Consider the following 23326-nt stretch of genomic DNA (forward strand, 5'->3'; position numbering starts at 1 on the left):
TTGCAAAATAAAAATGGCAAACAAAAGCAGTTTTTGTGTAACAGGTTAACTGTTCATGACTTGCGGAGTAAGAACGCATGTTTGTTGACTTTTAACTTAATGAGAGAAGCCCAATCCAGTTTGTTAAGACTTGTTATGTCGTTTGTTTTATTGCTGGTTCTTAATTGAAGGAGAAACCCAAAAACACAATTGACTCCACGGATTCGTTTGTTTAAAAAAAAACAGTAATTTAGAAAATAGTTTGTTTCTGGTTTTTTTTTTTTTTTGTTTGTTTTTTTTTTTTTTTTTTCGTCCTGATGCATTCAATAACATACTGTATGAATGAAACTAGGTGTGTGTGCCTCTCTCATGCTCTGCATAGCGGGCTGCTTCTCGGACTCCTGGCGACCCCAACCGTCAGTTCAATGTATATGAGCCGGTTAGGATTATTTAGGACTCACACACTCCACTAGAAATAAAATATGTTTCGTGCGTGTGTGCCTGCTGCGCCACTCAACTACCTTCATCAGCTGCATTGAGGGCTGCTTGATTTGTACAGCATCTAGTTGTAATGTAGCTACTCCAGTTCATTGGTAAATAGCGCCTAATTTTATTATTATTATTATTATTAATTCAAAGAGCATAATCAACCACATATTGTATCTGTTACGTGTTCTGTTTTCTTTAAACTATGTTCATCACTGTTTACACAGCAATTAACTGATAAAAAATTAGGGCTGTGCTCAACCTTGTGCATGTTGGTGCAAAAAGCCCTGTTCTCATTTCCATCCTGCAGCACATTTAAAACATTTCTTCTTTTAGACAAAGAGGCGGAGGAAAAGAAAAAGCCATTCACTGTAGAATATCTCTCAACCACCACAGCTTTCCTGTTCTCCAAGTGCATAATATAACCATGAATGGCTGTGTGCCTTCCCTCCGTTCTACCCAAGTCCTCCAGTGAATGCCAACCTAGCAGCCAACCAAGCCCGCCTGCCCGCCGTGGGTGGAAATCTGCTCCTGGCAAACACAAGGGGAGCAGAGCTCCCTACCGAGTCCTCACAATGCCTATGTGGCTTCCGCAGCATTGGTAGCTGACAGACACACACATTGCATAATCACACTCATAGGTTGTATCAACACTCATATAGACACACAAACATAAAAAAAGAAAGAAAGCACACATCAACCCACTTAGGAAATATTTAGAGCACACTTGTGCCGAGGCCTGTATGAGATGGTGAAATTATCCTCCTTCTTCTCACTCACTCGCCATCTGTGTAGAGTGTTTCTTGGCAGATCGAAGTCCAGACAATCACAGTTGTCAGTTGGTGAAAATGATCTCACAATGCCAAGTCGCTGAAGCAGTGTGACTGAAACTCAGTCACTGTATGTGGACAGTTTGAACTCTTTGATCAGGATTGCCACAAAGAATTTTCTGGTCAACACTTTTAAGCAGAAATCATACTTTTAAATCATCTTTTATTATTTCATCAAAAGACTGACAAATGTTTCTGCTTAGTAGTGAGACTGACTTTGGCTTTTTTTTAGCTTTAAAATGCTGTTACCTGATTACTCTTGTCCTTTCATGCAACAATAAAGATGCCTCGAACCAAAGTTGGAATATAATGTTTTCCATTAAATCAAACCACATTGAATGCTCCAGACTCATCTTATGTAAGCTAACACTTATTCTGTCCCAAAAACATACAATCACTGAAAACAAATATATTTTTATGCTTGAAAAACAATAACGAGGAGTCAGGTTTTAGGCTAACTGCTGACGTATACAATAGCTGGTCGCTGCTGACAGAATGGGAGACATAAATCACTGTGGTTCATTGATAAAACAGCAAGAACTTGTCTGTCACTTATACAGGCTGATTTTGGAGAAGCATGAATCACTCCAGTAAGTGCTAAACAACTTTTCCATAAAAGGATAATTAATTTGTTCTCACAGACACGGACAGGCTAGCAGATTACACCTGCAAGTACATATAAAAACACAAACAAATAGCAATATTCCTTTTGGCCTGCAGCTGCCTCGCATGGTTATGTAAACCAAAGCTTTTATACCTATGTGCAAGTCAAAGCCCATAATCATGGGTGATGCTTCACAAACCAAGGGGAAAAGAGATGTTAGCTGATTTCTGTCTAAAACACAAGAGTGCTGCTGGTGCTTCAGCATGTCAGCTGGTGATTCACAGCATTTTGGAGTGGGTGGCAGTAGAGAGGAGAAGAAGAAAGCGGGAAAACGTTCGCCGCTGCTCACTGGGACTGAGAGTGTGAGGGCGTGGGTGGGCTGAGTGGCTGAACAGGCAAAGCGGGCATCTGGGATGAGCTCAGTAGGCGTGAGGATGGGAGAGAATGAGAGGAAGCAGTATCAGGAAGGAGGGTTAACCATAAATGGTGAAGTGGTTCTTTGTGTGGGGGAGTTGGTGAGCACATACACATGTGTATATAGATTTTACAGTGTGATTATGAACATCTCATGCTGTGATCCAATCAGGAATACAGTTTCAGAGCTGGTACAGAGCTCTCATAAATTTTCACGTTTTCCTTTCTTTTATGACCAGGAAATAGATCAAGGGACATGTGACCTACTGAAAACAGCTGACCTCAACACATGGGGACAATATGCACAAGAGCTCCCTGCCTAATTCATGTCCTAATTACAGTGATCATGAGTATACCTCCTCATCAGTCCACCAGGGAAGCTTCTCTTTAATGTGGTGAGAAAGTGAATCAGTCATGAAAAGTTTCATTAAGTTAACAAGAGCGCTTCCTGCTTTAAACCAGAGGTTTGTTCTTTGATATGTCCTGATCCTTCAAAAAGGCTGTACTACATTTACTAATACTGTCGGGTTGCATGTTTGAGCTGAACACTGAGAACATCTATAGGACATTTTACTGCAGGATTTGAGTCGTGCATCGACTGCATACATTTTTTTAGAAAAATCAACATGAGAAGATTGAACGCAATGCATGTCAAAGCAATTTCAACATGTTATAAATTGTTTGCCTGCATGCAAGAGTTAAGATGATCACAGTACTGAGATGCGTTTGGGAAACTGGGACTCTGCACTGCACAAAAATGTGCTGCAAGTGCATGTCTGCTGTACTAGTTGGCAGAGCGGAGACTGACTGAAATGACCTGAGGGTTCTTGGACACCAAGCTCAGTGCTCTAATTCGGTGTTTCCCTGGCAGGGAGCAGCAGACAGCTCGGGAGAAAGAGGGAGACTAGAAAAGGCACAGTGACAGTGAAAAGAAGACAAAGACAGGGTTTTGTAGAGGAGATATGAATGGATTTAGACCAACTGATAAGGTTATTAGGACATAGAAGCAGATGGAAAGACTTGGATAGACAGCTCCTTCTCTATCATCTATTTTCCTGCTCATGTTCAATAAACTAAGACCTACTACCACTCCTTACTTCACCCCAAGGTCAAACAATTTACAGTGCTGCAATACCTTCTATAAAAAAATCAATCACACACTGCTTCTAATTAGAGACACTACACCTAGTGTTTTTTTAAATAAAGAAAATGTAAGATTTAAAAAAGCATGATCAAATTAAAATATAACAATAAAAGTCTTGTAAGACTGCTGATACTTGCAGAATCATCTTTACAACAGGGCTCTGTTAACAAACGTTAATACCGGTGCATAAACTGCTTTTAAGTGGCCTGTTGGGCAATAAATCAAGATGTAAAGATGTTTGCAAAAGGGAAAAATATCTTTAAGATAAAAAGCTGTAAATAGAATTTAAATAAGTATCAAGTAATCCAAGCAACAGTTCAGGTCCTTTAGTTTGCGTAATACAGCCTCAGTGGATTGAGTTGTTATGAAACATTTTGAGGATGTGGGATCAGATTGGGATCTGACGAGTTCATGTCCAGGCCGATAGTTTGGACTCTTTGTCACTCAGTTTGAGCCGTTCCCGAGTTCTTTCTATGGAGTATTGTTCTGATAGGGGAGATGCTGTGATATTTCAGTGGGTGATAAGTGTAAAGGTAACATCTACATGAATGCCACGATCAATCAGTGTTGATCGTGATCACAGCAAAGCACTGTTTTGTAACAAGATGATCAGTCATCCGCCCATTAAATGAGGCCACATTAATCAATTTTATGAGGTTGAAAACAAAATGTCAAGTCTACACTCAGAATCCAGTTTGATATGATAAAGGATACTAATGATTTTTTTTTTTTATCATTTATATAATTTTTTAACCATTCAATAAATGTGGTGTGACATTATAGCTGCGAGCATCATACGAAATATTTTAAGTAATTATTGTAATGTAAACATGACAAATTATAGCCTACGAATAATCCACAATATTTCTTTCCTTTGGTGGAGTTAACAAATACAGGTTAAATAAAATAAAGCTTAATAAATAATGGTATCATTATATATTAAATCCCTTTACAATACACAGTATATATACAGGGGCTATGTTAACACATTTAGTTCTGTAAGACACAACCAGCAGGTGCTGAAGGTCAGGGTGGAGACCTCAAGCTCTGATTTCTTCTGATTTCTCTGCATCCCCAAAACCAAAGAAACCTCTTGTTATATTGTGTCAGAACCATGTTGCCTCTCCATCTGTGACTGTTTCCCAGATCCCCTGGCAGGAAACACCATATGTACAGAAAGGCCTCATAAATAAATTTCCAGGCTGTACCAGTATCCTTCCTCCACCCACAGAAGGCTTGACCAGCAGCTTGAAACATACTGCAGGTGTAGGTTGTAGCACCAATACTACTTACTCTAAAATAACATAATTCTGGGGCCAGTGAGTGATAGCTTGCCAACCTTTCATTGTTTCTGTGCTACTGGCTGTAAAGTTTTTGCTGTTTAAAGTTGTGCAAATTATATTAATAATTTATTAGACACTTGTTGAAATACTTGGAAATGTTCATTTTTAGAAAATAGTATAATTATAATATTGGAGGATATTACAAGATTTTAAAACATGGATACTTTTTTCTAAAATAAAAGTTACACAGTATTAAGTGGTCAATCTCACAGTTTTTTCAAATTTTTATGCTAAAGACAGATCTCAGTGAAGTAGCTGGGATGTAGCGTGATCTATGATGATAGGTATGGAGAACTTGGTGTGGTTCTAGGATTTCATGGACTAGCATGCAGAGGCATTTTATTTGTCCAATAAAGTGTACAAATATGGTCATTCACCAAATAAAGGGTTAAATGATATTTTTTACTAATTGGACTTCCAGCAGAGTGTAAATTGGCATCTGTATATCTCCATTCATGCTGAAAAAACCAAACCAAAGCAATACAAAACAAAAAAAAAACAAAAAAAAACAAATTGTCTCTCCCTCTATGAAGCCAGGCAATTCTGCCAGTTCAACAAAGCAGCAGAAATTTTACATCTCATTAAAGACACTGCTCTCAAAACAAGGCCAACAGGCCTCTGAAGAGTAGCTCTTTGGAGTGTAGGTGGCCTAAATGTCCATGCATGAACCAAAGAGAATAATGCAGGCTGGACATCCATCAGACAGTATTACTCTGCAGATAGCGAGCATGGACAGTGGGCCACGTTTTTCAGAAAACATTCACATTCAAAAACTCTGGCTTACAGCGTGCATAACAGTTTGTGATCATGGACGCCTAACAAAACAAACAAAATGCTTCTGACAATTAATTAAAGCCCAATCCACATACTTGGAACAAAATATCTGGAATAACTTGTTCTTTTCTGAAATCTTCAATGCTTGCATATGGTACAGATAAAACTACCTGCCTCTTAACTGCCACGTATCACTAATAAAATACTAATCAATGCTAATTATCCAGAAATGCTCATTTTTCTAAGTTCCTCATAATCAAGTGGCACACAACTTTTTTTCCTGTTAATCTCCACAGAGCAGCTTCACACAGTGCTGTTTTATAAATGAAAGGACTTGCAAACAGCCCTCAGCCTGGAGCAGTTTCATTATGAGTTGTTTTTCTATTATCTGGCCTTAAAAGCACTGTCTGCTTTCCAATTCTGTTCTAGTCTAATGATGAATTTTTTATGCAGTCATTTCACTTGGAAAAGACCCTACGACTACCTGATTGCATGAATATTAAATCTGATAACATTCAAACAGCAGTAGCTTCTTAAGTTCTTATGATTTGCGTGTTTTATTGTGTGGCAGAGGCTCAGACGAATCATGAGCTGGGTTCAATCTCTACCCTTATATATGTATTATATACACTATGCTGTATGTAGGGATGCCACTGAACCCCAAATTACTCCCAGTAGCAGCTGTAAGTGTGTACGACTGGGTGAACATGAAACTAATTAAGCAAAACTGATGTGCAACATGGGCACAAACCATTTATTAATGAGTTTGTTTTTTTCATGTTGTATATAATGAAGATGATGATCAGCTGAGTTTGCTGGAGATCAGAGTGTAAAATTTATAGTTATCTCACATAAGGCTGTAGTCAAGTATCTGTACTATATTTTACTGTAGCAGAAATCGAAGACATCACATAACCACCACAATTTAAGTGTAAAATGGACTTTTATCACATTCACATTGCAATAAATTTCAATTTGATAACTTTTAAATGATACATGGGGGCTGGCGTACATGTTCCCTCAGTAAATTGATTGCAATTCAGAATGTTCTTTATACACACACATATATATTTGCTTACAACAGCCGGTAAATACTGTTTAAAAGCACTCCAGGAACAAAAATGAACGAAAAAAAAAAAAGGCCCAGCACACACAATGCTGGAAATAACGCATTAGATCCAACAATCGCTTCCATTAGATTTCTTCCACGTGAAATTAAACTTACTGAAACTGCGTACCATGTTGAGTAAAGAAAACAGGTCAAACATTCGGGGATGCTAGTAAACATTTCTGTAATTTAAGATATGAGTGGCACATTTAACCCCTTGCATTCAACAGTAGTAGTACTTTGAGGAACATGAACAAGTACTATGACAAATCCATTTCATCAGATGATTTAGCACTTGTGTAGATGAACCCTTAATGAGCTCACAAAGCATCAAGCACATTACAAAGGCTGTAAATGAACACAGCTGACAGTTTTTAAGTAGCAACAAAACCATAGCACTGCTTACTGTAATCTATAATCCACTACAAGGCTGTTGTTTTGGTCATTACTCACCGAAAAGCTGTCGTACTCTCTTACTACAATTCTAAATGAGCTTGTTGAGTTTTCATAAACATTTCGAAGACACAATAGACCTTTAAAAACTAGAATTCTCTTAAACATAAAGTATGTATTCATTTTAAAAAGTACTGACATTCATCCAATATGGACCTAAAGAAAAATAAGCCTAAAAAAAAAACATCCAAGGCTTCAAAAATATAGCAAGACACCATGAACAGACAAGTCAATAACCCGAGTATCTGAGCATCGTGAGAATACATCATGTTTCACCAACATTTTTAAAAAATGGAGTGTACAGAACATTAATAGCTATTTGTGATTCTGTATTTACACTTCATGATAAATCTCTGTAGAACAACAGAGATTTCGGCATCCAAAGGAAAAAAAAAAAAATGGATGCCACACTGACCTGCTGAACAATCAAACCCATGGAGCACACACACATCGGGTCAAGTTCAGACTCTTCATTAGAATAAAAATAAGTGGATTTCTCAATCATAATAATTTCCTCTATAATTTTCTAATACTATTACGAAAAATAATGCATTCAATGAAAACGTTCCAGGTGGATAATCACAATTTTCATCACACACTCTCTCTGACACACACACATTTAATTAAACACATGTAGAAAATACATTTTGAGTGGTTAACCACAGAGGAGACAACAGATGGGTGTAACCTCTGTGCGATGACAGCAGCATCTCTATCTTTTTTCTCTCTTTGATGAGAAGGAGACTGCATCATAGGCATCGCTGGAAATTCAACTTGTTTTGCACAAAATCCAGCAAACAACCTTAACACACGTACAGCATCAGCTGGGCCTCGGAGCCAAAAAGGTTGTAGTGAAAGAAACATTCTCTCCAGGTTTTTCTACTCGGGTTGACATTCGGCAGCTGTGAGGCCCCACCCCAGTTATTCTCACACACCGAACCCCCAGCAGTAACTTTAACTGGGAACTTTTTTTTTCTTTTGCTGGTGTTAGCTTCAGTCTTCTTTCCTCCATTCACAGGAGGCTGAAAATTTTCAGTGAGCACAAAGGTTCTGCCTCCTGATGCAGAAGACATGTCCAGCATGACAATTTTTTTTTTTTTTCATTTTGTTTTTTTCTTCCTTCCCAGTTTTATCTCACGTGAACCCCTAGAACTAAAAACATGACAGAAAAAACACATCCTGCTAACTGCTTTGAAACAAGATGTGATTAAGGCTAAACATTTTAACTGTTTTTTTTTTTTTTTTTTTGTCTTGGACAAAAGAAAAAAACACCTGGATATTTTTGAAAGAAGATTTTCCACTCAGATTTTTAGGTCCCTGCTCATCTCTACTACACAGAGTTGGAATTTTACATCATATACCAGTAAATGAAATGAAATGCAATGCAACATTCCTGCAATGGGAACTCTTAATATTTACTTTTTTGGGCCATTTTGCTGGTTGGTTGTTGGTTGGTTAGTTTGCTAACCAACATTATGCTGAAAAATGCTTCTTTATATACATAAGAAAGGCATGCAGCAAATTACATTTTTAGTGCTGGAACATATTTAACATCTCTGTAGCGGTGGCAAAAAGGTTTAATAAAATTAGTGCTTATGACAGGGATGTTGCATTGGATTTCACAGAATAGACAGATCCATCTTAGAAATGGATTTTTGAGTGTACATGGTAGTTCAACTTGATGAAAATATAATCCCAGCTGTTGTAATAAACATGTTTTTAAATTCCTAAATAAGTAACAATGTTTTTTGGAAAATAAAAACTAAACTAAAAATAATGAGCTGGAAATCTGATGCACTGGTTGCAAAAACGTCTGCAATGGCGGCAGCTGCTTACTTATCTGGCTTGAAGCTCTACCTCTTTAATAAATAGTAGAAAAATAATATCTTCCTCTTAAAAGCATTTCCTCTGGCATTTATGTGATACACTGAAACTTTTCCTACACTGAAGTTCACAGACATTCATGAAAATGTCCAAAAATCTTCCCACTGCTTGTTGTATGAGACCAGCAGCCTCTCCTTTGGATTAAGGGTGCAACTATCAGAGAGAACAAAATAAAAAACTCTGGAGTTGCAGCGCCAACGTGAGTGAAAGGTGAAATGGAAACAAGATCTTTTTTTTTTTTTTTTTTTTTTTTATGAAATAAAGTATCACTAGAGATGCCCCACAGTTTTCACAAATATAAGGAGTGCTCTGTTCCCTTCCCACCCTTTTCCACAAGTGGGCTTGGCTGGCAAGCTACCTGTTTTGTGCTGAAGACTTGGTTAAAAGAGATCCACAAGGAGCTCCAGCTCAGATTAAATTATCCACTTGAACAGGAAAACATTGAAAAATAAAAGTTTTGTCCCTGTTCAAAGCTTTTAGGCTCCAGTTGTGTGCTTTCTTCAACGATGTCTGATGAATGGGCTGAAACGGCATCATGTTAGCTTCTCTTACTTGTGAGTTTGAATTCCTTCAAAAGAAAAACTAAAAATCCCAACTGGCTTTACATACTGGCCCAAGACTGTTTATATGCTGTGTTGTATATCTGCCAGATTTCAAGTTGGGTTGAATAAAAGATGGGTCAAGGTTAAAAGGTTGCCATGGTAATGCAGCACTGCATCATCCATCAGTCAGGACATAAATCCCAGTGGCCAGGAGAGAGTCCAGCGGTGGCATCCCCCTCCCTCTTGGCAGTATACACTGCGTGTTATCAAATTAAGCATAAAAGTGTTTTTTTTTCTTTCTTTCTTTCAAAAAATAAGTTTTTAAAAAGTTCAGTCCACATCAGAAAGCTGAGGATCAGCATTCTGCATCCACACTGTGCACGGTCACTGCAGCCTGCAGATGGTGTGTATGCGTGTGTAAAGGGTGGTGGTGTGTGTGCGTGTGCCGATAGGGATGAAACTTGTGGCTAAGCAATGCTGCTGTTTGAGGAGGCGTGTCCAGGTCCATGTCATCGTCATGGTTACCGACATCAACACCTGCCGACAGCGGGTCGTTGTTTCCTGGTGGATTCTCACTGTCCTCCTGTGGACTCATGGTGCTGTAGCCTAAACACAATAAAACACTGGAATTAATGGATTTGTTTCAAGACATAAAACAGCCGTCTGACCTCCCAACCTAAGTCGTTTCAGGTTGGAAAGCTGGGCCTCACCCAAGAGCTCACCTGAAATGCACAAGGAGACATAAAGACCATATTACAACTAAAATTTGTTGTTAACGTTTTTCCCAGTTTGTCTTCTTATAGGTGCTCCTGATGATTCTCTGCTTTGTTTTCTTACAGAGGTTGTTGGATATTTTCTGTTCAGTTTCTTTACAGGTGTAGCAGCTGGTTGTGTGATTTTTGTTGCTATTTTCTATCTTTTGTATCTTTGTTTCCTTTTTCTTTTCTTCACTTTCTTCTTCTCTCTTCTGCTCACTCTCCTCACTCTTAATTTCCTCTGTCAGGTTGTCCAGCAATAATAGCTAATTTAGCAATAACCAAACTAAAAAATAAAGAATGATAATTAAGTGTCAAGGTGAGCCTTATATCCCAAAAAAATTAATTTTCTTCCATTAAGCTCTCCCTTGGTAAAACAATTTGTTCGGCACAACATGGTACATAAACCATTATTCTGCTTGCTGGACAGGACAAGATTAAAAAAAAGGAAAAGCAAAGCTGAAATTTATGATGTTACTGTCAGATTTGATTTCCCAGCATGCCCTGTTAAAGATTTAAGTTACAGGTTGTGTTACCAGTGATGAATGACCTTGTTTATATTCCCTTACTATCAATTCAGATTAATATTTGGAGAGCACAACATAGAACAACATCTTCATGTACTGTTGTAATCCATCGTTGAAAGAATTTAATTTAAGTCTTTACTCCACCTAAAACTGAGAATAAATACCCATCAACAATGCAGCCATCCTGGAGACAAAGTGGGGTGACAAAAAAATACATAACAAGTGGTTAAGAGGAACTTTCAAAACATGATGGATAAAAAGTGTCAAGAAAATACAGTACATGATACAAAGGATTTAACCCTCAAAATAAGAAACCAAGAGGAACAGCAGGAAGCGGACGACTTTTACAAGTACAAAGTCAAGAAAATGACTTTGTACTTGTACTCTATATGTTACAGGTATAAGAGGGTTATGCAAAGAAAAGGCAGGCTTTTTATGTAAGTGAAAAAAAAACCACAAAAAAAACGAAAGTATATATATATATATATATATATATATATATATATATATATATATATATATATATATATATATATATATATATATATATATATATATATATATATAATATTTTATTTCCAGAAAATTATTTTTGAATATTAAAAATAAGCGACTGAACAGATCTGTTTTATTGTATCAGAATACAACACTGAACATTAGAAGCTGCAGGATTGGTTGTTGATGCATCTTCACATTTACTGTACATGTGTAGTAACTGATGGGCATTGACTGAAGTGGAAATGGTAAATCATTAAAGCTACAATTAAGCAAGTGACACCCCCAGTCTTAGACATTTAGCACAAAACACATTTATGAAACCACTTGCTAATTCATAACATTTCTGGAAGCATTAATTAAATCATGAATGTTTTCAGATTTATAAAAAAAAAAAAATCACATACATATTAATAATCACTTCTCAACACATTCTACACATATGTTTAGCCCAAGGAAACAGTTACACAAGCCAACATGGCTGTTAGGATATAACCATAACTGGAGCAGTGGGAGGGATGTTATGCTGTCACAGAGAAAAGAGATCACTATGTCAGAGAAAAGGTAAATAAAATATACAAACAGCAGCAAATAACCATATGCTTCTACAGTCCTTAAAGTTAAACTGTTGATTCTTGTATTTTTTACTTTTCCTTGTGCTAAATAAGCCCCCCCCCCCCCCCCCCCCTTATAAACAGAGCAGGTTTCACCTTTAAGCCTATAAACTTAATCTGAATCTAAAAAATATTTCTTGGCAGACAATAAATCCAATCTTCCGTAATTCCTTTACCGCCATATTTTTTATCTTCAAAGAAAGAATTGGCAGTGTGCTTTGCAGTGGAGCATCAATCTGTTTTTACTGTTGGAGCACATAGCTCTGTGACTGCTTCCATAATTGCATTTGTAGAAAAATTGCTGTCACTTTATATGATGACACATTAAACCTCCACATATACTGAACCCTGTGATTTGTGTGCATGTGAGTGTACATGTGGATGTGTACTGCAGATATCTGTCATGTGATCTTTTTAAGGCAAAAAGAACATTTCAGATTTTCGTGATTTAAAACACTTGCTTTCAGGCTCAGACATGCACAAAAAACAGTATCAGATCTCCATAATTCTTCTGTTAATGATTTAGTTGACAAACCAACAACTTGGATATTAGACATTAGATTTATGACAAGTACTTTCCTTTATTGTGGCCATCTGAAAGAAAAAGTCAATTAAGAAAAAAGTGTCATCGTGGAATTTTTTTTTTTATTTTAACCAAAGAACTGAATCTGGAATACATACTGGATTTAACCACTGTTGCAGGTTAAAACAGGTTGCCAAGTTTGGTAAGTTTTTAATCATTTAATTATTATCATTATTACATTTATTTCACATTATCAGTTTCTTACTCTACTTAACATCTGACAGCTAAATATCTAGACAACTGCATCCATTAATCTTATTTTTTTCGGGGATTTGATAGTACAATTTTTTAGTACATTCGATTTTTTTTCCTTTTAATGCACTTGTTATTGCTCCCTTCTGTAATGCTTTTAATGTTTTATGTAAAGAACTGTACGTGAAATGTGCTATACAAATAAATTTGTCTTGCCTTGCTTTACATATATTTCAATCTTTCTACATTTTAAATACTCCAACCCAAAGGAGGTGAGCCCATAAAAAGTCCTAATATTCCATGTGTCTTGTAGTCTTGTAAATAGTGGCCCCAAAAGATTGACAGTCTTTGTCAAATCTCAGTCTGAGACTAGGCTGAGACTTAAAACTCTAAACATTTGTCTTTAGATATGATAGTTTGCTAGTCTTTTGCAAATCTTTTAAAAGTCTTGTGGCGTAAGCCCAGCTTTAGTGGCGTCATAGAACTTTTTTGCCACTAGTTGCATACACCAGCTTCTGCGAACACAACACATAAACAAGTAGGCCTACATGGCTCTCTTAGTTTCTGGCACCAGCTCCCAAAAAGCTTGTCGTCTCCACCCCTTCTTCTATCCATGCCCAGCACCATTTGGTTCTAAGGCCGTTGTCAATTAGGATGTCTTTCCCTGGCTTCATGAATTTACTCACCTTTTTTCTGATTTCGGTGAAACAAACATTGGCTTGGATGCTGCGTTCAAGACCACTCGGAGATAACGTTGACGCTACAGGTTAACTCGGCGGAGAAAAACGAAGTGTGTTGTCACTATTTACTGAACACTGAAAACATATGCAGCAGCAAGTTCTGCTTATTTTCGAAGATGAATACATGTAATTTTCGACTTTAACATTTTTCATTGTTAAATTCATTTTCTACAATTCAGAGCCAAGTCAGAGTCTCAACCACTATACAGTTTTTTATTTTTTTTCTCCCTGAGTCATAGTGAAAAGCCGGAGATCCGGCACGGTGCCGGAATACTTTAAGCCCTGTGTATGCTAAGCTAATATTTAAACAGTCTTACTTGATTTGTCCAAATGTTAATATATTCTAATTTCTTTATGATATCTAAATTCTTTATGTTGCATACACAAAACCATTGTGTAAAAAATTCACATTTTTTATGTTCCTTTCATTGTGGCTCTAGTGATTAGCTGAACTAAGCTAGTAGGCCAGCTGTATACTGGCTTTCAACTTTGAAGCCCCAACTCATTATGAATTTGCAGGAGTCCCTAATGGACCCATTTCCCCTGTTTTCATTATTTTACACCAATCTTCCTCTCTATCCATATACTCATTTCCCTTCTTTCATCACTTTTGTATCTCTCCAGCACCCCGCTTGTCCTACACTTTCACATACTGTACAATGTCCCATCCTCCATTGCACAATGTGATCCTTTTCTGCTCACTTATCTGGACTCGTTTTAGCAGTCCATTTTAGATAAAAGGACAAACATGAGAGAAAAGAGAGAACTCTGAACATGAATGTGTGATGGCCTTTCCTCAAAATGTTGCTTCTAAAGTTATAGTTGTGTCAGGCAGGAAGTGTGAAGTATGAAAAGCATGACTAGAAAATAAAGATGAGCTGATCTGTTTCCCCATTTATACTGTAACATTTAACCAATAAGCTTGTTTTTCTACCTTTTTTTTATTTTAGTTTCACTTTAGCCCACTCTCCTCTCTTCATCTTCACCCTTGTTATCTCTGAAACATCCGTTACGCAACACGTAACAGATACTCATTTCCAGGAAGTGAAGTGATGCCATATGTGGGCGGCTGAGAACCCATGTGGGTGAAACTGTCCATCCACACTGAAAATAAGTCTTGAAATTTCAACAACAGTTTTCTAGTTTTAACAGTGCGCATGAGCAGCCCGTCCAGAGCTGCAGCTCAAGAGACAAAGAGGTCCAGACCTGGAATGTAAGGAAAATAAACAAGGCAGAAGCTGAGGCAGTGCCACAAAAGCTAGACCTAAGACTTCGCTTAAAGACTGAAAAGTTAAAAAGATTAATTAAGCAACTGTAAAAATCTTATTAAAAAACATGTCAGAAGAAATTTCAGGAACTATGAGCCTTCAGACACGTTTAATTTTAAGTAAGGAGCATGAATTCAATAAAAACTCAGTTCTGCTTTAACAAACCTTTCAGATAAAACTGACTCAGTTTTTCTTTTTTTAAATGATGATGAACTTTGGTTTGGTACTGTGGTTAAAACATGTCATCACACATTTCTCTCTCTCTGCAAAAGGTCAAGCTCCCGTTCAACTGTGGACGTATGTGATGTCTTACCGTGGTCACTCTCTGTTCCAGATCTCCCCCAGTACCTCCGTCTCCGCTCAGGAGTGTGAGTGTGTCTTTCGATCACTGCAGCTATAAACCTGGTATTACTGACTAAAAGCAAAGAAAACACACCAGTGAGACTCTTTATCTGTGAAGTAATCAAGCACCAGTCAAACAGTCAGTTCTGGGTAAAATGTAAAAAAAAAAAAAAACCATGTCAAGACTTCACACTTCAAAAATGTAGTGTGGCATCTCGTAAAGATAACACATCATACTTACTTATTCCTCTGTCCTCATGACTGTCTTCATCCCTCTCATCTCTTTCATTATCAAGGTTGGACATTCTCACTGACATTTCTGAAGCACAATGGAGGCAAAGAGGAAGGTAAGAAGACTTATTTACTATTTTACGTATTACAAAAATGACCAGTTTAGGTTACATTTAATTAAAAACACAAAGACATGGATAAAAATGTGCCATGACAGCAGCATATTGTTGGTAATGGTTAAAAACTGCTTCATAAATCAAGTATTATCACACTTCACAATGAACAATTAGCAGCAGATATGGGCAAATTCACCCTGGTTATGGCTACTGTTGGGATTGTCTGAGGGAGAACATCAGCCAATCCAATTAAAATAGGATCTGCACCTGCCAGAGGCCATCTCATTAAGTAGATATAAAATATTCAGTCTGCAGCATGATGTGTTCCTACCAGTGGATACCTGGAAACTGTAGATAACTTCAGATATTATTTGGTTTCATGCAGATGTCTTACTTTAAAGCTTAAAAATGTTTAGCCTTCATTGTGTACCAATGTATTTGTTATGAGAACACTGATGTAAATATATGTACTCAACAATTGCTGATCCAGTTGCTCAGCCTACTGACTTGTGATGTTGATTTTTCAAGTTGCTTACCCAGCTGCTTGACAGGAAGTAGTATATACCCAAGAATTTGATCAAGATAGCAATTTTGTTTACATTTTCTAGCCAATTTCTTTTGTGTTGATACCACTGTCGGCTACTTAGCTGCAGCATCACTTGCCACAATGCAACCTTTTACAATACATCTGGGCATATTTTAAAAGCCATGTAAACACAGTGGCTCTTACAGGTTTTTTATGTGCTACCATTTAGGACAATGAAAGACAAAGTATAAAAATACACTACAACATATTAATAAACACATGCTGTAACTGCACTTAACTGAAAGTTGTGCCCTACATATATATTTGTGAGACATATAAATCTGTCCCATCACTCAGTCCTACCTTGTGCAGCCAGAGGTGACATGTGCTGGTGTGAGCGTCTGTGGATCTGGTGTCTGTATGCATACACAGCCAGCACCAGCACCATGATGCATCCCATGATGCCCCCAGCAACTGGACCCACAGGGGCACTCTTGATCATGTTCAAAGATGCCACCTCCTCATCTGCAGAAGATAGCAACATGGAAAAAGGAAAAGCAAGGACAAGAGCTCATGAGGGATGTCAGAATGTTTTAGAAAATAAGAAAAGAGTCGGTATCAAACAGCTCAAGCTTAGAGCCTAACTCTCATTATGATGCTGGTACATTTTCTACTTTACTTCTATTTTCACATTACAGTAAAATGCCCCAAATATATATATATATATATATATATATATATATATATATATATATAATAAGTCAACCTCAGGCAGATAACCAAGTTCCTTTGAGATGCTGAAGAAAAATGTAGCAACATTTTAAAGGATCATGACAGTCTGTGAGCTACATAAACAATATTTTTGCAATCTTAGATATCAGATTACTCTGCTGGTCCCCATCTTGTTTTGTTTTTGCTTAGACATTTCATCATTCTGCTGGCTGAGAGGTACGCTGCAGTATATCTATTAAAAATCTTTCAAAATGGTCAAATAAATCTAAAACACTGCAAAGTCCTGTATAATGAAACGATGCAAAGAGAATATAGGAGATACATTTATAAACAGGGTGATTTATCTGACTGGCTTCGTTTATGTAACTCACCAAGCAGCCCAAGGCTGTCTGCATAGGGGCTCTTTGCACCGACGATGCCTCCAAAACACTCCTTCTGCAGGGCACAGTATGGCTTGTCCAGGTGAGTTTTGCCATCACTGTCCACCATGCACCACTCACAGTCCAACACGCCAAAACAGTCACTGTAAAAAGGTGCAGAATACCGGGATTATCACAGGATTTTAACCCTTCAGGTGTGGGAAATGTTTCATTTTATATCAAGAATTTAAAAGCTGTAGCTTGGAAGTGGTCAGACATAAAGGCATGAAGTAAATAAGAGAAATGTTGACTATCAACTATGAGTTTATGACGGGAGTAAATTTACTCATTTCTCTTACATACTGAATGTGAATCTGCAAAGAGCTGAGAAAGTACTTATGCTAACAGTGAAAAGGTGTTTTGTGCTGCTTTCTCTGTAATCTGCTCTGTATCACTGACAATGAACACATCCGCATAAGCTCAGCAGGGTGAATTCATTCTACTCAGAATGGAAAATCCTCCTTGTTTCTACCACTGGGTGGCAGTGTGCCACTGATGTGTAGCCGTGTCAATGCAGGAAATACAACCTAACTGTGCACACCACATCTGAGGGTAGATTGGCGTGTTTCAGTTTGCTGCACGTATGTGCTTGTAAAATGCTCTGTATAGTATATATATATATATATATATATAAGTCTGTAAAGACTTCTGTATACTTCTGTATAGACTTTGCACATGTAAAAGTAGTTGGTGTCTGCACCTGCTGGTGTATCTCTGGCCACAGCGGGTGTTGATACACTGGGGCAAAGTGTCATGTAGACTGGGATCAATCACATTCAGACTGACAGGCTCTTGATGCACTTCACAACTGGGGTTCCTGTACAACATACCATGACAGAACAAAGTGAAAACCAGATCTGCACTTGGACATTTTCCTGGTTAAAACACAAAAGCAGCAACACACAACAGCTACTCAAATCCTGGCATGAAATAGGATTATATTCAACAGACAAATAGGCTAAAAAGTGACAAAAAAAAAAGAAAAAACAAGAAATGAAAGCATTAGCAAACCAAGTTGTCATCAGAATGGCAGTGAAAGCAAAGCAGCACTGGCTGACACCAAAAGAGAGAAAAATGACAGTGAAACATGATAATTACATGTCTTCCTGAGATAAAGGAGGGCTCTGAAACACTGACATGCTGTCAATGGCAGCTGATGGCTGATGAAAGAAGGTGGGTGAAGAGAGACAGAAAAAAAGAGGCATACTGTGATGGGTATGGATGCAGAGTTTGGAAAAGACTCAGTACAGGTAGTGAGATATAAAAAAAGAATAAGGAAACACCCCCAAAGATTCACACAGGAAGCATTAAGTTTTTGCAGAGTTGTTTGAAGGGACACACGCCCCCATACACACACCATTCAAATGATGATGAATAGAATAAAAGAGCTGACAGTAAAACAGCATTTAGTAATATTTTTATATTCCATAACAACAAAAGACAGAAAGAATTAGAATAACATTTAAATTAACTCAAGTTATTAGATAATCAACAGTATAGAAGAGCAAATTACAAACAGCTCATTTTATATAAAAAAAATTCAAGCTGCAAATTTTTTGACCTTTTCTGTCATCATTCAAAGGTACTGGTGCACATATACAGCATGTAAGACTTGTTGCACTGACCTGTTCTCAGCATTGGTGAGGTTGCCTGTGCACTCATTGACTTCCAGAGGGCACTCACATGGACATTCACACTCATTCTGCTCCATTCTGAACAACAAAAAAACAGTAAGAGGACATGTCAGAGAAAAACACTTGTAGTAGTTTGCAGTCATGCCTGACCTAACTTCTCTGTTCAATTAAAAATACATTGTTCTGTCCCTGAACACTGTAGAAATAGTGATAACTAGTATTTTACTAGTTATCTAGCATGTAAATGATGAACAGTTCTGGTCCATCAAAAAAGCTTAATCCATCTTTAAAGCTTTGGCTTGTGAAAAAATCTAACCTTCTCTGTATTTTCAATAAAGATCAGCAGTTTCTTTCATCAGTAGGAATGTCTGATGAATGTGCAGTTTCAAATAACAACCTGTGGCAGTTGAGACAGAGACGGTCCACCGTGCTGCAGGCACAGAACGCCAGCGAGTCACACGTCTCGTTGACGATACCAGCAAACGCGTTGGTGCCGGGGATTCTGGTCAGGCGGTACTTGGAACAGTGGCTGCCATGGACCAGATTGGTGAGGTCTCCCTGAAAGACAAATAATTAGGAAGATCACTTAAATCTACACATCATCCAGATCATAGCACCTTATAGTTTCATATCTATATTCGAAATAGCAATGTAAAGGTAGACGAGCATATTAGGTTTAGGAAAACATTCTAAATCTGCCTCTTCTAATCTGTAAATAAAACTATCAAAAAGCAAAGCAAGGATAAAAAAAAAAGCAGAAAAATTCCAAGCTGCAACCCCCTTCGCCACCACAAGGTGGCAGTGTTCTACCATAAAATCATGGTATATTGCACAGCGAGGGCTTGTATGGCAGCCTGAATAAGTTTCTCTTCAAGCCTTTTCTACATACAGTTTTTCTATCATACCAATATGCTGGTGTTGAACTTGTAGAAGCGCTGCACTGTGCGGTCACTGAAGCTGTTACAAAGGTTTTTCTTGACAAAGTTGGGGTGGTTCAGGATGTCGTTGGCCACCAGTGGCTCCTACAATAAAAAATAACATACAAGGGTGACCATTTAAAAACTAAAATCAGAGTCAAATGAGGATGCAGAAAGCCTTTTTTTCTCAGGTCACTTGATTTACAATATTCTGAAAGTTTATAATGGATTTATTTATTTTATTATGTTTTCTTCCCCATCTTACAACAATCTTTGTTGAATACTGTATGTGTGGCTAGGGATGTAATATGTTTATTTATGTCTGAATGTGTTACCTTGTGTGTGATGTGCTGCTGCTCTGTAGGGGCATGACCTTTAGGGTCAATGAGAGTGGGGTGAGCAACCAAGTAGCCTCTGTCCTCCATGATGAAGCACCTGAGGTTTAAACAAGTACATATAAGTATAGATTGTAAATAGAGATCAAATCACATGTCTTAGATAGTACTTCAATCAGCTTCTTCTCTGGATAAATCATAAAGTATCCAGATAATTTTACATCCCACTGGTGCTTCAGTATTTTGGCAAAAACAGCTTATTTCAGTCCCAACACCCTTTTTAGGTAATCTAGTTTTATTTGGCTCTTTAAAAATCCACAGAGAGAGCATGAAGGATGTTGAGAGCCAGATTTAAAGGTGGGGACTGATAAAAAAGGGGTTGTGACTAAGGCAGTAACAAAAAAACATCTCCAGCAGGAAAGTCATGATAATCAGCTTATGTCTTCTGCCCACTCTTTTCTCTCTCTCAGAAACTGTAGCTCTTGCAGAGACATCGAGGGGGAAATGGAAAAAAAGAGAATGAAAAGGAAGAAGGAGCATTTATCTGCAATAATAAGCAAAAACAAATCAATAACAATTCATTCAATCATCTTCCTACCGGATCTTGTTGCCTTTGTCCTGGTTGCAGATGGGTAGCAGGTCCAGTAAGACCTTATAAAAGTACCGAAGTGTGAAGTCTATACCCATTACTGCGATGGCATAGCCAGGGGCCATCTGAGAGCTACAGACAGAGCAGAAAACACAAAAAAAGAGGAATCATGCGACGATAAAAAAAAAAAAAAAAGCTTCGAAATTGTAAATCTTCTCAGTTGACCTGCTTGAAGTCAATCACATTGTGCAGTTATTCCATAAGTAGTCCTACTTGTACACAGACCTTTAGAAAACACATAAATGTTGAAACACAGCAGACAAAAAAAGAATAAAACACCAAAAACACAGCCCAAACATTTATCTGCAGGGTCTTTTGAAATCCGTATTCAGTACAGACTGTTTGTTATTCTTACTGAGGCAATGTAGAAAATACATCTTGACTTATCACACACACCGACACTGATGTTTGTGTATAAACAGGATGCTTGTGCAAACTGTGGTAAACAGTTTGCATTGTACAGCTGTAAGCAGTGCAGTGGCCATTGTGGTGGGTTGCATTTAAGCTCACTGAGCAAGAAAAAAATATTTTGATCTCAGCCCAGTCCTGGAGAAGAAATGTCTCAATCACCTCAATGGCCACTGACCAAATGGCGCCTCCATCTGTCATTTGTTGTTTCTTCCATCTCACCACCAGGGGATGATTGTGACTGAGCAGTGGATTTAATGGGAGGATATTTTATCACTGACTAAACAGCTATGAAGCTGAATTGATAAATGTTGTTTTAGTACAATAGTCTGGATGACATGTCTTTTAGATTGAGGTGCTTGTTGTTCAGAATGCCATCCTGGCTCACAACAGTCTCTACTAAAGAGAGTCATCACATGCTTTCAAGTCTGAAGGTCATGTTTTCTATGAGAAAGATAGTTGAAGCAAGAGACTGGATTTTTACTCTGGTGTGACAGAACATCTTCACTCACTTGGTAAAAAAAAAAATATACCCAGTCTGTTTACCTGGAGGCATGAATAGTGTGGCTGATGGTGACAACATAGCCGGCCCCCCCAACATCCAGGTAAGGCCCCGTAAAGGTGATGAGACCAGGGTTAGCCACAGCATGCTGGTACCTACACACAGAGTCAGATGGTGACTTAATGTAGCTGAGACCATTTAACAGAAAGAAAACATTAAACCTGAAAACACTGTTTACCAAGATCAGGATTTGTCTCCATGTTGAAGATTTAAATTTTACAAATCTAACAGAGGAACACTGCTTTGCATTTGATTACAGACATTTACAGATTACAGACAGACATTTAAATTCACAACTGACCCAATTTACACTGTCAAATGTCAAATTTAATTTCTCAATGAACGTGGTTTCACTTGTCTTAACCTGAGAAGAACCTGGTCCCTAAAATCAAACTAGTACCACAACCTATCCTGACTCCACCCATGAAACAGAGTGCTTGCAGGAGGACTTTTTTTTTTAAAAAGGAAATCTTAAAGGGATAACAGATTTCAGTACAAGACCTGCTAAAATATCAAAATCTGCTCTAAATCTTTGTTGTAGGCTTAAGAAATGCTATTTAATAGTGATGGAAAGCTGAAACTGAGAAAAACATTCATTTAAAGCTTCAAGTAAGGTTGATTGTTCTCTAAACGCATTGGATTAAATAACATTGTTAAACCCTGAAATGAGGATGAAATGAAGAAAACTTTTGTATAAATGGCTAAATAAAAACTAATCACAATTTCATTAGAAAATCTAAACTAACACCCGTGTTCCTTCAAACTCTGACCGCTCGAAAACTATCCAAAACTTCTATCGCTGCCCTACAACACACAGATGCACACACACCTTCACTCTCTTCTTCACCCCCCCTCACAGCCTGCAAAGTAAGCCTCACCATTGTCTGCGGGTCGGGTCGAAAGCTTTGTCCATCAGCGATCCTGGGTAAATCCGGAGCACCCCGCTGGGCGTTGCTATGTAACGCCGGACAATGTAGCAGTTGAGGCTACTCATTTCCATTAGTGTCATCCACTCATCCGTGACGTGACTAGTCGCCATAACCTCGTTCCTGACAGAGGACTGCAGAGGGGACAAGATGGAGGGAAGTGTGAAAAGTAGAAAGAGAAATCAATGAAACAATTGGGTGGGTTGACAAAGACAGAAAAAAGTTTCATTTGCTATTAGCTTGAATGTAAGTTGGCCAAAACTTTTGGCAAGTTCACCTCTGCAGCCGAATAAGCGAATACATCTTTTCTAAAGAGAACGGTAGTTTGATCAAAATCCCCAACAGCCCAGTTGAAAGAAAGCAAGAATTAGGACTCGATTAGCTCTTAAAGCCCTGAAAAATCATGTCCTACAGCCATTCTCATATAAGCCTTCAAGTTTGAAAGCGGTGATGAGGTCACTGGAGGGGGTCTTTAAGACTAGCCTGGGAATATGTGCTGGAAATGGGGTTTTCAAACTAACTCCCCCCAGGACAGGAATGCACACAGAGTGCCAAAACCCACTAGGAGGTTTGTCCCCTTCTTAAAGAGACAGAACATAATTTTAGCTTTTGGAATTTTAGCTGCAATACCACAAGTCTGAAAAGCTGGACATACTTGTCAGATGTAAGAAATTAGAGCTAAAAAAAAAAAAAACATAAGAAAACTCATGTTACAATAAATAAATAAATCTATTCAACAATTTCTGAATGTGAGATATATTCACTGTGTTTAAAAGAGAACACGTGAACATGTC

At 37.8% G+C, this 23326-nt stretch overlaps 1 protein-coding gene across 1 annotated transcript in view; it reads right to left on the reverse strand.

Annotated features, from left to right (window-relative positions):
* Nucleotides 1-6526: 6526 nt before the first annotated feature.
* cachd1 (cache domain containing 1) overlaps nt 6527-23326 on the reverse strand; it is an 89499-nt gene continuing 72699 nt past the window's right edge. The window contains exons 15-27 of the mRNA XM_042006766.1: nt 22485-22666; nt 21591-21701; nt 20586-20708; nt 19988-20087; nt 19641-19757; nt 19133-19293; nt 18727-18813; nt 17802-17918; nt 17054-17205; nt 16314-16475; nt 15319-15396; nt 15049-15150; nt 6527-10167 (exon numbers count right to left, since the gene is read on the reverse strand). Of these exons, the coding sequence (XP_041862700.1) occupies nt 9917-10167; nt 15049-15150; nt 15319-15396; nt 16314-16475; nt 17054-17205; nt 17802-17918; nt 18727-18813; nt 19133-19293; nt 19641-19757; nt 19988-20087; nt 20586-20708; nt 21591-21701; nt 22485-22666 (1743 nt within the window). The 3' untranslated portion in view covers nt 6527-9916. The remainder of the gene's footprint in view (nt 10168-15048; nt 15151-15318; nt 15397-16313; nt 16476-17053; nt 17206-17801; nt 17919-18726; nt 18814-19132; nt 19294-19640; nt 19758-19987; nt 20088-20585; nt 20709-21590; nt 21702-22484; nt 22667-23326) is intronic.

This window comes from Melanotaenia boesemani, chromosome 14 (genome assembly GCF_017639745.1).
Source record: "Melanotaenia boesemani isolate fMelBoe1 chromosome 14, fMelBoe1.pri, whole genome shotgun sequence".
Classification (NCBI taxonomy): domain Eukaryota; kingdom Metazoa; phylum Chordata; class Actinopteri; order Atheriniformes; family Melanotaeniidae; genus Melanotaenia; species Melanotaenia boesemani.